The sequence below is a fragment of the Pan paniscus genome, chromosome 13 (assembly GCF_029289425.2).
Source record: "Pan paniscus chromosome 13, NHGRI_mPanPan1-v2.0_pri, whole genome shotgun sequence".
Classification (NCBI taxonomy): domain Eukaryota; kingdom Metazoa; phylum Chordata; class Mammalia; order Primates; family Hominidae; genus Pan; species Pan paniscus.
In genome coordinates, this window is record NC_073262.2 from 73,518,395 (window position 1) to 73,534,299 (window position 15,905).

The 15,905-nt window shown below is 41.7% G+C and overlaps 1 protein-coding gene across 1 annotated transcript in view; it reads left to right on the forward strand.

Moving 5' to 3' along the window:
* GAD1 (glutamate decarboxylase 1) overlaps positions 1-14,925 on the forward strand; it is a 44,193-nt gene extending 29,268 nt beyond the window's left edge. The window contains exons 11-17 of the mRNA XM_003824281.5: positions 1,453-1,569; positions 3,055-3,119; positions 6,483-6,561; positions 7,642-7,791; positions 10,796-10,903; positions 12,582-12,671; positions 13,483-14,925. Coding sequence (XP_003824329.1) covers positions 1,453-1,569; positions 3,055-3,119; positions 6,483-6,561; positions 7,642-7,791; positions 10,796-10,903; positions 12,582-12,671; positions 13,483-13,656 — 783 coding nt within the window. The 3' untranslated portion in view covers positions 13,657-14,925. The remainder of the gene's footprint in view (positions 1-1,452; positions 1,570-3,054; positions 3,120-6,482; positions 6,562-7,641; positions 7,792-10,795; positions 10,904-12,581; positions 12,672-13,482) is intronic.
* Positions 14,926-15,905: the final 980 nt, after the last annotated feature.

Sequence of the window (15,905 nt, forward strand, 5' to 3'; positions counted from 1 at the left end):
GTCTACACAATATCAGGGTTTTTTTTAAAAATGAAAAATTTGGTCATTAAACTATTTGTCCTATCTTCATTGTGCCAAGTGATTGGTTTGATGTTCTTCAAATAAATCAAATCCCTGAGCATCATGAAGATATAGCCTAATTGAACTTTTTACTTACTACTTGTTGGGTATTATCTCATTTTAACAGATGCCATTTTAGCTTAGGATTCTGTTTAGCAAAGTGCTTCCATGCCCTGGCAGATGGCCCATGGTACTTGGCACATCCAGCCTCAACAAACTCTATTAAACAAAAAAACTCACAGAACAGATGTATCCACAAGTCAGTGCCAGGTAGCTGTCAGGCCACTTACCAACACATGGTTGTTTCAGTTACATTCTTATACCTCCTTCTCTAATTGTAGTTATTTGCTGGGGTCTTGGCAGAGGAAGTGGATCTAAGTGTTGTAAAGACTGAGCAAGGAGCAGAGGTGGAGTTGAGCTTCACAAAAGCCTAAGAGGCAGGGCATAGGGGCTCGCACCTGTAATCCCAGGACTTTGGGACGCTGAGGCAGGAAGATCCCTTGAGCCCAGGAATTCAAGACCAGCCTGGGCAACATAGGGTAACCCACATCTCTGTAAAAAATTTTAAAACATAGCCAGGTGTGGTGGTGCACGCCTATAGTCCCAGCCACTCAGAAAGGTGAGGTGGGAGGATTGCTTGAGTTGGAGAGGTAGAGGCTGAAGTGAGCCATGATCGTGCCAATGCACTCCAGCCTAGGTGACAGAGCAAGAACCTGTGTCAGAAAAAAAGAAAAGCTTAAGATTCATAGATTTCCCCAAACTTGTCTTAGATCTATTACTCTACTCCTTCATTTATTTTTTGTTTATGTCAACATTTCACCACGTCTACTGTTAGTGAGTGTATCAGCTTTCACAGTGTATAGACCTTTTTTAAATAATTGAACCCCACAATGTTTCAGTATAATTATTATATCAATACACTTAAAACAACACAGCCTCTTAAAAGAATGATGCACAGGTGATATTCAGAACTATCTGGCCATCATTCCAAACACTTATTATTACTCTTTCCTGCTTTATCTTTTGCCATAGAAATTATTGCTATTAAACATACTGTATATTTTGCTTATTTAATTTAGCTTATTATCTGTCACCTGCCACTAAAATGTAAACTCCGCAATGACAGAATTCTTTATCTGTTGTGCTCACTGCTGAGTCCCTAGCATCTATGGCAGGGCCTGGCACACAAAAGGCAATCAAAAAATATTTGTTGAATAAATGAATGAATGAGTGAATGAGCCAACAAAACACTACTAGATGTAGTATCTGGTAACACATAAGTTTTGCCATTTACTGTTAGAAATAAATGTTACACAATTCTTCTTCCTGTGAAAATCAGCAAATGAGAAAGGTTAAAAATACTCATCAGCCTATATCTGTCTTACCTTGTAGGGATATGTTCCCTTTTATGTCAATGCAACTGCTGGCACGACTGTTTATGGAGCTTTTGATCCGATACAAGAGATTGCAGATATATGTGAGAAATATAACCTTTGGCTGCATGTCGATGTAAGTGCTATATAACTCAGGCCAGTCCATGTGGGGGGTGGAGGCACCTCTTTTTTATGACTTGCCTCAAGCTTCTCCCCACGCCCCAGCCAGCCCTCTCTCCACACCACATTAGTTCCAGTTCTTGTCTGGACCCTAGCCAGCCATTCACAACTGGTACACACCACAGACCTGGAACATCCTCTGGGACTCGTCCAGTTCCTTACTAGTCGATTGCTGTCTTCTGTGGTTCATCCTAGAATATGGTCTCATTGCCTTCCCAGGTAGCTTTGTTGGGACAAATGGCTACAGAATAAAATATAACTGATTCCAGAGGGAGAAAATAGAAGACACAACATGCAGAAAGTGGCCATGAATGTGAACCCTCAGCTACCTGCCTTCAGTCCAGCCATCTACGACACGTCTCTTAAAAAGGATATATCTGGCTGGGTGCGGTGACTCACGCTTGTAATGCCAGCACTTTGGGAGGCAGAGGCAGGTGGATCACCTGAGGTCAGGAGTTTGAGACCAGCCTGGCCAACATGGTGAAACCCCGTCTCTACTAAAAATACAAAAATTAGCCGGGTGTGGTGGCATGTGCCTATAATCCCAGCTACTCTGGAGGCTGAGACAGGAGAATCACTTGAACCTGGGGACGGAGGTTGCAGTGAGCCGGGATCACGCCACATCACTCCAGCCTGGGCAAAAGAGCAAAACTCTGTCTCAAAAAAAGAAAAGAGAAAAAGAATATCTGCTACATTTAGGAAAAATCAGGCAGTATACGGAAGGCATTATCAACTAAGAGACTTAATCCCAAATTTTCCCAGGAACACAAAAGATGCATTTTCACATGTGTGACTGGGTGTATTTTTTTTCTTTCTTTCTCTCTGCCCATTTTCTTAGGGATTTAACTTCTCACAGTTGGCCAATAGGATAATCTGCCTTGCTACTGAACTAATGACTAACAAAGGCTGTGTCACATGGCATCCCAACTATTCAGTAAACATGTATCATGGTACCCACAAAAATGTCTTGTTGTTATATAAGTTGTTGTGAGACCTCCAAACCCAGCAGGAACTGCTGCTTTTTGAGTTTTTCAGGAGCTGTTAGAATTCTACTCTGGGAAGAACCAGACAGCAGGCCTCAGTATTTTGGGCAGCTTCCAGAGCCACCCGGAGGGGGACTCACTGTGTTGGCTTTCCACAATACATTGGGCTAATGGGCCATTGGACCTTTGGGTCTTGGCAGAACAGGCACCTCAGGCTCAGACCTGGCCTAGCTGTATCACTTGTGCAGCTAAAGTTCAGAGGAACTTTGAAAAAGAAATGACAAGCAATGAAGAATCACAACTGATTGAACAATCAGTGTGGGCTGAACTTTTCTGAGAAACTTATGTTTTTCACCTTGTACTTTCTTGCTCATGTTTTAGTAGAAGTGAGGAGTGACTAGTTTTAGATTCTTAAATGTCACTGCTCCCCTCTTCCTCTCCTTTCTCTGTCCCCACAGGCTGCCTGGGGAGGTGGGCTGCTCATGTCCAGGAAGCACCGCCATAAACTCAATGGCATAGAAAGGTAACGGCCAGAACTCGCCAGGCCTCCTTCCACCCAGCACATCAAACAGACCATGCTCTGATGTCAGCCTGCACCGCCCTGCCCTGATCCCCAGCATCATATTTCGGTCTAAGTTTGCTTCAGTTCAGCAGGCATTTGTTGAGCATTTACTGGATGACTGATTTCCCAGTCAAATGAGTCCTGAAGGAGTTCACAATTTAGAAAGAAAGAAAGACAGGCCAGGTGTGGTGGCTCATGCCTGTAATCCCAACAATTTAGGAGGCCGAGGTGAGAGGATCGTTTGAGCCAAGAGTTCGAGACCAGCCTGGGCAACACAGTGAGACCCTGTCTCTAATAACTATCAATCAATCAATCAATCAATGAGAAAGACAATAAACAAGTAGTTAGAACACAATGTGATAAGTGTAACAGGAGACAATTGCAGGTACCCAGGTAGGAGATAAGAGAGACTAACCAGTGAGGGGAATTGGAGGCCATCAGAGTTTGCCAAGGGCACAGGAAGGGCCACTGGTTCACTTTCCTCTTCTTCCTCATTAAGCTTACTTCCAGAAAGGGCAGGACATTCAGCTCCTAACTTATTTTCTTTTTCACTGTTCAAATTCAGTGGATGTTCTAGGCCAAATATGATTTTGACCTGACTCCTAAGTGTTGATCCATAACAAAGTCACAATGATTCATTGATTCATTCAGCATGTATTTACTGAGCACCTATCATGAGCCAGGTAGGAGTGGATGTGAATATTCAGTTACGTGTCTTCCATCCAGCCACCTATGGTGCTTTTCTAATAAAAATGCATATCTGATAAATGCAGAAAAAATAAGGCAGTATATGAAAGGTGTTATCAACTAAGAGATTTGTCCTCCTGAAGTTTACATTCCAGTGGGCTAGACGTTCATAACAAATATTTAATCTGTCTCATAGTAAAGAAAAATAAAACAGGGTTAGGTAGCAGTGAATGACAAGGCATGCTGTTTCAGACAGGGTAGTCAGAGGCCTTCCTGAGGAGGTAACATATCAGCAGATACTGCGATAAAGGGAGACAGGAAGCAAGGATATGAGGAACAGTATTCTAGGCAGTGCGAGTGGCAAGTGCAAAGGCCCTGAGGCAGGACTGTTCTTGGCAAGTGGGAGGAGGATCAAAGAGGCCATTGGGGCTGGAGCAAGGTGAGAGAGGTAGAAGCAGACTAAGGAGGGAGAGGCAAACATGGAGCAGGCAGGGAGAGCCTGCCCAGGGCTTCTCCCCCAGCCAGGACTCTGGCTTTTATTACCTCTACTGTGCCTCCCCAAACTTTTGTCTCAGCTTTGAAAGACCAGTGTCAATGTGGGTGAGACTGGCTCTGTGAAGTGGACAACCCCGTAACTCGGAGGATAATGTAAAAAATCTGGGCAGGGTGTAGTGGCCTGTAATCCCAGCACTTTGGTAGGCCAAGGAGAGCAGATCACTTGAGCTCAGGAGTTCGGGACCAGCCCGGCCAACATGGTGAAACCCCATCTCTACTAAAAATACAAAAATTAGCTGGCATGGTGGTGCACACCTGTAATTCCAGCTACGCAGGAGGCTGAGGCTGGAGAATCATTAGAACCTGGGAGGCAGAGGTTTCAGTGAACCGAGATCACGCCACTGCACTCCCGCCTGAGCGACAGAGCGAGACTCTGTCTTAAAAAAAAAGAAAAAAAAAGAACTCTGGATGAGCCAGCCCAATTTAACTTTAGATTTCTCAGACAATTTTAATTTTCTGTCTTTTGAGTCTAGGAAAACTTAAAACATTTCACACTAGACTTTTTCTTTTCTAACATTTTAAATCACATAAGTCTTCTAAAGGAAATTGAATTCATATTATGTCTTATTACTTTCCTTTTGTAGCAGCAAAGAATCATTTACTTCAGACCTTTAGGATATGCAGAAAACCATTTAAGACATTTTATGAGACCTAAATATAATTTTTTAATGACTTGGTAAATGATAGCAATGAGAAATTTGATTAAATTCACTACCATTTAAATATGACCTGACACTGATGCTTTTTAGTGAGCTAAGCACTTAGTTAACTTTCCTTGGAATTTTTCACAGGTCTCTTTCACAAAGGTTTTATTATACACTGAAGGGAAAAGTTCTTCAGACCTTCCTCTCTTCTCCTTGAAACACAGTGCACTAAATTATTTTGTTAGGTCCTTTAACTAAAGGACCTAAGCACGATGAAGAGGTTGAAAGTTCACAACAAGGGTTTAGCTCTAGGGAGAGCAGAGGCAGGATGATTCTGAGCCAATTGCTCTATCTAGGGGAAAAGATCCTTCACAGGTATTAAAATGCAGCACCTAGCTATGGGCCAGGCCTTTGGGAAGGAGTCTGCAAACCAATGAAGCAAGTTACCCATGTTTTAATCATCATACTTTAGACTTAGTTGTTTCTGTAATGCCCTAGCTAGTGTGCTCCTTAACCATCTAATTGTGTCTGACAGAATGATGCAGTTGCTAGGAGACCATGCTTGTTAAGCTATCATTGCAGCCCAAACTGGCAAAATCACTCTAATTTGGCATTTAAATAATGCTGCTAGGTAGTCAGAGTCTAGAGTAGTCCAGTCGAGCCTTGCTTTTAGGTGCCACTCTTGATACTGCCCCATAAGTGGGTAGGTCAGCATCACCAGCCTATAAATGAGAAGAGAAAGGCAGAAAGAAGCCACTGTGTCTCCTAGAGAGAAGCAGTCTAGTGGAGTGGTTATGAACAAGGGCTGTGCACTTAGAGGCCTTGGACTTGAATCCAGGCTCCAACACTTCCCAACTCTGTGACTTTGGGTAATATATTTAACCTTTTGGCATGTTAGTTTCCCCATCTAAAATAGAGGTAATAATAGTACCTACCTTATAGGGTTGTGGTGAGAATTATGTGTGCCAGGCACTCTTATAAGCATTTTATATTAAGTTATTTTGTTCTTTATTCAATTCTGTGAGGCACACACTCCCCATTTAAAAGAAATTGAGGCACATAAGAGTTATATAATGTGCCCAAGCTAACAAATGTCAGAGCTAGGACTCAGACTTAGACAGTTTGGCTCCAAAGCCTGAATTCTTAACCATACCATATTGATATAATACCTGAAAGCTCTCAAAACAAAAAGACATATAATAAGTTATTCATAAATGTTAGCTATTGTTAATAGCAGTTACTTCTAAGATATAGTCCGTAATGTAATACTCCAAGACTGCCTGCAAAACATTTGTTTGCTACTTGATTAGTCAATTCAGGAGAATAGGCATGGATAATATTTACTGACTTGAGTTGGAATGGGTGGTGTTTTCCTCAAGAGAACAGTTGCCTCTTTCCGACTCCCGCATCTTCTCGAAGTCTCATGTGCTTCTTTCAGGGCCAACTCAGTCACCTGGAACCCTCACAAGATGATGGGCGTGCTGTTGCAGTGCTCTGCCATTCTCATCAAGGAAAAGGTCTGTACTCCCTCCAAAGCTACACTGGGGCCCGTACATTCTTTAGAAAGCACAAAAAGACACACGTGGGGTCTCTTTGCAGTACTTGTTGGCTGACTCACGAGACTGGCAGCCCCACTGAGAGACTGCTGCTGCTGTCCTTTCCTGCCCTTGCAGCTAACCTGGTTTCTTCTCTTGGCTCTTGCTGGCTACTGTGCTTCTTCTTTGATCAGTACTCAGGGTCTGTCAGCAACTGAACCTTTAAGGAAATTATTTAATTGAGTATTCCTTCATGTTTGCGCAAAAAAAGTGAGAGCAAGTAGGTGAGGCATCCAATCAGTTTTGTCCTCAGTGAGGACAAAAAGCACTCACTGGAGCATACTCGGAGTTCTTAGTATAAACGTGTGGTCCCAAGAACTGAAATAAATGAGACAGAACAACAACTACAAATATCAACTTAGGGCCACAAGGAATATTGCCCCAAAAGCTGCTGTAAATGGTTGAGCCTCATATTCCCTTCTTCACATGCCTAATGTTAGGACCCTGCCCTCCAAGGCTTTGTTGCTCCAGTAAAACTTCTGCACACAGAAGCATTCCAAAAAGTCTGTCTCCAGCCTGTGGGAGCCAGAATCTGCACAGCGTCTTTAGTCCACTCATATGTGGAATCCATGTTAATGTCATAGGAGGTCCTGAAAAGGTTGGAAGACTTTTGCCAGAGCGCTTTTGGAGAGAAAAATTCTTCACAGCATGAAACTATCCCACCCACTGAGGAATTTTCTATCTCTAACCCTGGCCCACTGAATGCCGTAGCACTTCCCAATCTTGAAACAATCCCAGACACCCATACACATTTCCCCTTAGAGGGATGGCATCTGAGACGGAAAGATCATTTTCTAATCAGAGAGTCAGAGACAAAGGGATGGCAGTTTTTCCAAGAGTGATTTTAGAAAAGGGCATCAGAACAAGTGTAAGGCCTCATAAAGACATCAGAAGAAAGATTGCATATGACCCCAAGCCCCTCCTTCCAAGCAGCCCAGTTTTAAAGCCACCCACATCTCTGATGTGTAAATGCAGATGCACCCATCTTAATTTCCATGATAGGGTATACTCCAAGGATGCAACCAGATGTGTGCAGGATACCTCTTCCAGCCAGACAAGCAGTATGATGTCTCCTACGACACCGGGGACAAGGCAATTCAGTGTGGCCGCCACGTGGATATCTTCAAGTTCTGGCTGATGTGGAAAGCAAAGGTATGAAGGGAATAATTCAGGAAATAGAGCAGAAACGTAATTTGCACAGACTGGCTGGCAAAAGAGGGGCAAAGATATATCACAGATAATTCACTATATGTGGAATCAATATCTAGATAATTGAATTAACTGTGTTTTCTTTGTGAATGAAATTACTTTATTCCTTATGTCAAATTCTCTCTCCTTTTGTTCAGTCTCCTCAATTTGAACTATTATGAAGTCTTCTTATAACGTTCTCTTATAACAACTAAAAATTATGCCAAGATAAGGATTTCTACAGCAATCCTTGGGGATGCTAGAATTATTTAGTGCTGGCATAGAGAAAGATAAAAAAGTAAAATTACTGCATTATTCTGAGTAGAACCTTGAATTCTTTTTTTTTTTTTTCTTTTTTTTTTTTTTTGAGATGGAGTCTTGTTCTGTAGCCCAGGCTGGAGTGCAGTGGCGCGATCTCGGCTCACTGCAAGCTCCGCCTCCCAGGTTCACGCCATTCTCCTGCCTCAGCCTCCAGAGTAGCTGGGACTACAGGGGCCCGCCACTACGCCCGGCTAATTTTTTAAAAAATATTTTTGGTAGAGATGGGGTTTCACTGCGTTAGCCAGGATGGTCTCAGTCTCCTGACCTCATGATCCGCCCACCTCGGCCTCCCAAAGTGTTGGGATTACAGGCGTGAGCCACCGCGCCCGGCCCCTTGAATTCTTTTATGAGGCTTCTCAACATGGGCTATGTATGACAGTTTTAACTTCAACTTCAATAATGCCTTTCCCATTGTTTGTAGTTAATACACCATTCTGGAAAATGTATACTTTATTGTGAAAAATCCTACTTTTAGATGGTAGCATGCTGTGTCTGCATTCATCAACCTTTTGGGTTTCATTTCTGTACCTAAGGAAAAAAGCTAACTATTGGAATTTCCCCCAAAATATGAGTGAGGGAGAGGATTACCATTTGACTATTTGTTTCAAAAATATTTGTATGCAATCAAGGAAAAGAAATTTTGATTTCATAGTTTTATATTACATACCTTGTTTTTGTTATAAATTAATTTTAATAATTTCTATGTTTAAGATTGAGTCTAACTGTCTAACTAACACTCAAACAACAAGATTTTCCGGCAAAATTTCTAGTCAAATATTTCTTCTGTAGGAAAAATTTGGTAGATTATTAGTTTTTTCCTCAGTAAGTCATTTTGTCTTTTTTTTTTTTTTTTTTTTTTTTTTGAGACAGAGTTTCATTCTTGTTGCCCAGGCTGGAGTTCAGAGGCGCGATCTCTGCTCCCTGCAACCTCCGTCTCCCAGATTCAAGCAATTCTCCTGCCTCAGCCTTCCAAGTAGCTGAGATTACAGGCATGCGCCACCATGCCCATCTAATTTTATATTTTTACTAGAGGCAGGGCTTCACCATGTTGGCCAGGCTAGACTTGAACTCCTGACCCCAAGTGATCCACCCGCCTTGGCCTCCCAAAGTGCTGGGATTACAGGCGTGAGCCACCGCACCCAGCTCTATTTTGACTTAATATAGAAATAGTCTGAATTTGATTTCTATTACAAAGTAATCATAGGAATTTTAAATATATAAATAGCCATAGGCTGGGCACGGTGGCTCACGCATGTAATCCCAGCACTTTAGGAGGCCAAGGCAGGCGGATCATTTGAGCTCAGGAGTTCAAGACCCATCTGGGCAACAAAGTGAGACCTCATCTCTACAAAAAATACAAGTTAGTCAGGTGTGATGGCGCATGCCTGTGGTCCCAGCTACTTAGGAGGCTGAGGTGGGAGGATCACTTGAGCCCAGGAGGGGGAGGTTGCAGTAAGCCGAGATCATGCCACTGCACTCCAGCCTGGGCAACAGAGTGAGACTCCATCTCAAAAAAAAAAAAAAAAAAGCCATAAACGGCAACAACAAAAAAGGAGTCGTGTCATTTTGAAATATAATGACCACACAACCTGTTTCAGTAATTTGTGTCTTCTTTTTCGTTTCTAACAATAACCTCTTGAACCATCTGCTGCAGGTTTTGACCATAGTGATTGGCTGCTGAAATGGGACCCTGGTACAGGCTTCATTCCTAAGTGGACTGACTAGGGTATACAGTCAGCAGTGACACTACCTGGGGAGGCTGATGCTTTCTCAGTGCTGGACTTTGCTCAGGCCCATTAGCAATCCACAGCCAGCCTTGTGCATCTGCTCTCCTTGTTAACACCAACCCACTCAACAACCCTCATACTGCTGTTATTAATCAGCCATGCTGGCTTTTGAAACTCATGCTCAACCAGTTTGTCAATAGTTGGAACTATTGCAATATCAGGGCATATACTGAGACCAATGGCTTCCCCATCTACCTGCCTGCCTGTCACCTAAAAGGCATAACACTGTTATGTGGAAGGTTGCCTGCCTGAGAGGGCATGGGACATGTTTCATAAGGACTTACTGCTGGGAAAGATGAGTTCTACAGCAGTATCTTTCGAAGTTTTTCTGATGAAGAACCAGTTATTTGTTGTTGTTGTTGTTTTTCACCTATCATGGACCAATACCCTAAAGATTAATTGTTAGAAAAATGAAATTTAAAAACATACAAAGAACAAGCCACTGTTTTTTATTAGAGTCAACAGACAAAATCCCTTTGTCCAATTGCCATTAAAGTTTCCTATGCTTAATCTCAATTTCTACACTCATTTGATTGTAGACCAGTTACAGTTGTGGAGTGGCCTCAGTTCATAGATGACACTTTGAGTAGCACCATCCTAAAGCAAACCAGAATCAGGCATAGGTCCAGTTGAGAATAACTACCCAGAGACTGGAGTGCCTTTGAAAGAGGAAGCAGGCACACATCATTTATTGCATGCACATCTGTGAAAAAGCTGACATATTTGATTAGATTGTTCTTCCTAACCATCTCCAAAAATACTTTTTTTGTTTATTTCCCATAGACAGGGACAGCATAGCCTTCCCAAATGCTCATCACAGGGAAATGCAACCACAAACATGACTTTTCTCTTTAAAACAGGGCACAGTGGGATTTGAAAGCCAGATCAACAAATGCCTGGAACTGGCTGAATACCTCTATGCCAAGATTAAAAACAGAGAAGAATTTGAGATGGTTTTCAATGGCGAGGTAGGTAATCATCATGGACCAGGTACACAGTATTTCCAGAAAAACTGCTGAGGGAAGCTCCTGAAGCTTCTGGCAACATGGGAAAATCAATCCCATGTTGCCAGAAACTGCTTCAAAATTTTTATTCTTATACACTCTTAATTCCTCTCTTTAATTCCTTCCATGTCTGTGAACTTTTCTTCTGGTAGCACCGGGATGACTTTTTCCTTTACATCTTTTAAAACTGTGTTGCTCTTGGCCAGCTTTTGGCAGACAAGAGGTCTTTCCTTGACAGGTCTGAATCCTTCATCATTCTTGGGTTTGTTTTGTGTTGAACCTTTATGATAAAGTGTTTTTCAGGCTGGGCATGGTGGCTCACACCTGTAATCCCAGCATTTCGGGAGGCCAAGGCAGGAAGATTGCTTGAGTCCAGGAGCTCAAGACCAGCCTGGGCAACATAACAAGACCCTGTCTCTATAAGAAAAAATATATATAATTTATGAAAAGAAATTTTACAAAACGATAAAGTGGTTTTCATTTCCAGGAAGCTTATAGGATGGGTATATTCTTACCTCCCAAGACTTGTTCTAAAATAAGGTTCTACTTAACATAGACTCATAAGGAAGAGAGCAAGATAAAATTGTCTCTGCCCTCAGTTCATGTGCATACTGCACACAGCAAAGTATTTGTCAGTGTTTACTGAGTACCCACTGTGTGCCAGGCCTCCTGCTAGGACCTAGAGTCTAGAGTATTGAACAAAACAGATACATTCTCTGACCCAATGGAGCTTACACTTGAATAAAGAAAGATAGAATAGGAGCCAGTGTTGAATAAAAGAAAGTCCACTTATAAGCCAGTATAATATAACACTGCTTACAGTCAACATTATTCTATTTATCCGGCAACCTAAACTACTAGGAACACATGTGAATCACCAAATGAGCAAAAAAGAGCCCTGGGCAGTTTAAAATCAATGACACTGCTCTGATCATTTACACACTACTTTAAACACTCTTAATAGCCGATTAAAAACAACAAATGTGATATCTCAAACCAATTAGAGGCAGGCACAGTAATGGCAAACAGCAACCAGCGAGAAAACTTTATAGCAAGAATAGGGAAGAACTCAAAAAGCACAGGAATCTTTAGAGGAGGGACACTAAACAGTTTGAGGCATCTCAACAGGCCTTGCCTTATGCTGTAGAAAGAGTCTTTTGGTTTTTTTTAGGAGCAACCCTATTAATTGATATATCCAGTCTTAATGTTTATTATGATAGTCCTGAGTCATCAAGAAAAGATTCAATATCAATATAATAAACTCAATAAAATATTCATCAGCATCCACAAACTATGTTTCAATCATCTTCTATATATGAGGCACTACAAAATGACAACATGGACAGACGGATACCTTTTTTAAAAAATTGCCCAAATGTAATTATTTGTAACATTTCAATGTTTAAAGTCGGTAACTTTAGTTACCTAGAAAATTGGTTGTAGGGAACAGCTCTCTTGCCAGATATGACTGGATAAATGAGGCATTGTTCTCCCTGGTGTGGAAGTAACATTGCCTTTGAGATGAACATTCAACCTCTTTCTTTGGTCTAAGAGACTTCCACCAAGGATGCATATTGGTTTGGGAACAGCTTTCTCTCAAGTTATCCTAATTTTCTTTGTTTGTCTTTTAAAATCTCTGCAGCCTGAGCACACAAACGTCTGTTTTTGGTATATTCCACAAAGCCTCAGGGGTGTGCCAGACAGCCCTCAACGACGGGAAAAGCTACACAAGGTATGGACTCGCTTTTTGTCTCATCTAATCCTCTGCAATTTCTCTGGCTGGTCAGGACATCCTCATTCCAATGTGCCTTTCTAGTGGGGGAAATATAAAAAATAAAGCCTTGGGATGGGTTTCTAGTAATGGGGTGGTGGGGAGCCATCTTGTTATATTCCTCTTGAGCCTGCATCGCCCCCTTACTGTGGTTACCACGGGAACTTCTAAAGGATGCACCTTGTCTCCTTGTCCTTGGTTGATGTTCTTCATTAAAGGAGCCCTATGCAGGGTAAGGGAATAATGTGCATATTCCTAGGGACATTCTAGATTAAACTGTGTCTGTTACAATAACATTTTAAGTTCAGGCCCACTGTAGTGCTGATTCATTCTAGCTGTTTTCTATATCCAGTTTATATCTTATCCAGGGTTCTTAAGATTATATTTAATTTATATAACATTTCATTCATCCAACCATTCAACAAATATTTGTTAAACACAGTCTGTGTGCCAGGCAGTATCCTGGGCTCTGGGTTATGCAAAACCCTGAATTTGTGGTGTTGTCTATAAGAGTTTTTTGGTTTTGTCTTCATTTTTTATTTTACTATCATTGTTCTATGACTAACTTTCAAAATTCAGTTGCACAGTACTTTCTGAGGGAACTTGTGACCAGGTAGTCATTTGATTACCCCGAAGATTCCTGGATATGAACTATTTCTTTGCTTTTATATCAATGTAAACACAAACAGTAAAATGCAAGTTGGGTTGAATTGTTAAAAAGAGAGGGTGTTCATATCAATCTTGAGTTTTGTTTTGTGTTTTCCATCACAAGGTGGCTCCAAAAATCAAAGCCCTGATGATGGAGTCAGGTACGACCATGGTTGGCTACCAGCCCCAAGGGGACAAGGCCAACTTCTTCCGGATGGTCATCTCCAACCCAGCCGCTACCCAGTCTGACATTGACTTCCTCATTGAGGAGATAGAAAGACTGGGCCAGGATCTGTAATCATCCTTCGCAGAACATGAGTTTATGGGAATGCCTTTTCCCTCTGGCACTCCAGAACAAACCTCTATATGTTGCTGAAACACATAGGCCATTTCATTGAGGGAAAACATAATATCTTGAAGAATATTGTTAAAACCTTACTTAAAGCTTGTTTGTTCTAGTTAGCAGGAAATAGTGTTCTTTTTAAAAAGTTGCACATTAGGAACAGAGTATATATGTACAGTTATACATACCTCTCTATATATATACATGTATAGTGAGTGTGGCTTAGTAATAGATCACAGCATGTTTCCCGCTCCAAGAGAATTCACTTTACCTTCAGCAGTTACTGAGGAGCTAAACATGCTGCCAACCAGCTTGTCCAACAACTCCAGGAAAACTGTTTTTCAAAACGCCATGTCCTAGGGGCCAAGGGAAATGCTGTTGGTGAGAATCGACCTCACTGTCAGCGTTTCTCCACCTGAAGTGATGATGGATGAGAAAAAACACCACCAAATGACAAGTCACACCCTCCCCATTAGTATCCTGTTAGGGGAAAATAGTAGCAGAGTCATTGTTACAGGTGTACTATGGCTGTATTTTTAGAGATTAATTTGTGTAGATTGTGTAAATTCCTGTTGTCTGACCTTGGTGGTGGGAGGGGGAGACTATGTGTCATGATTTCAATGATTGTTTAATTGTAGGTCAATGAGATATTTGCTTATTTATATTCAGAGATGTACCATGTTAAAGAGGCGTCTTGTATTTTCTTCCCATTTGTAATGTATCTTATTTATATATGAAGTAAGTTCTGAAAACTGTTTATGGTATTTTCGTGCATTTGTGAGCCAAAGAGAAAAGATTAAAATTAGTGAGATTTGTATTTATATTAGAGTGCCCTTAAAATAATGATTTAAGCATTTTACTGTCTGTAAGAGAATTCTAAGATTGTACATAAAGTCAAATATATGGAAATCCTGTTACTTAAATAGCATCTGCTCTTCTCTTACCCTCTCTGTCTGGCTGTACGTCTGGTGTTCTCAATGCTTTTCTAGCAACTGTTGGATAATAACTAGATCTCCTGTAATTTTGTAGTAGTTGATGACCAATCTCTGTGACTCGCTTAGCTGAAACCTAAGGCAACATTTCCGAAGACCTTCTGAAGATCTCAGATAAAGTGACCAGGCTCACAACTGTTTTTGAAGAAGGGAAATTCACACTGTGCGTTTTAGAGTATGCAAGAAGAATATAAATAAATAAAAATATTCTCCATGGAGAATTTGAACAAAATTTTCTTCTAGTTTGTGTTTCATACAGAGATGTTTCTAATTAGAGTTCCTTGGGTTGCCCATAGCCCATTTGCTTTCTATTGGCTGACTTTAGGTGATGCTCAGTACCCTGATTAAGCTGAAGGAGACTCGATCCACTGTCACAGGCTCTGAAGCTCCTCATCTATAAAATCATTATGGGCTGGGCATGGCGGTGCATGCCTGTAATCCTAGCACTTTGGGAGGCTGAGGCAGGCAGATCACTTGAGCTCAGGAGTTCGAGACCCGTCTGTGCAACAGGGCAAAACCCTGTCTCTGCAAGAAATATAAAAATAAGCCAGCTGTGGTGATGTGCACCTGTGGTCCCAACTATTTGGGAACCTGAGGTGCAAGGATCACCTGAGCCCAGGAGATCGAGGCTGCAGTGAGCTGAAATCGTGCCACTGCACTCCAGCCTGGGTGACAGAGTGAGACCCTGTCTCAATCAATCAATAAAATCATTATGATTATAATTAATTAAATGTGCAGTTCAAGCCTTGAGAAAGAAAAGCCATCCCTGTTTCTCCTTTTCCTACTTGCATCTTGGAGTTACATTCATTCAGTCATTCAACAAAAGATAAGTATTCCTTCTAGTGGGCATCTTACATCACTTGTTGTCTCTGCTAACTGAGTGCCTCTATGATCACAGAAGCATAACTTCCTGCTGCTTTATGCTTGTAGAGTGGTCCCCATTCACTTCCTAGGGAAATGTATGTTGGTGCTGGATCATTAGGATATGGGACTCATTTTCTACAATATTCTTTGTGTGTGTGTGTGTGTGAGAGAGAGAGAGAGAGAGAGAAAGAGAGTCTCACTCTGTCACCAGGCTGGAGTGCAGTGGCGCCATCTCAGCTCACTGCAACCTCTGTCTCCCCGGTTCAAGCGATTCTCCTGCCTCAGTCTCCTGAGTAGCTGGGATTACAGGCGTGCACCACCACACCCAGCTAGTTTTTGTATTTTAGT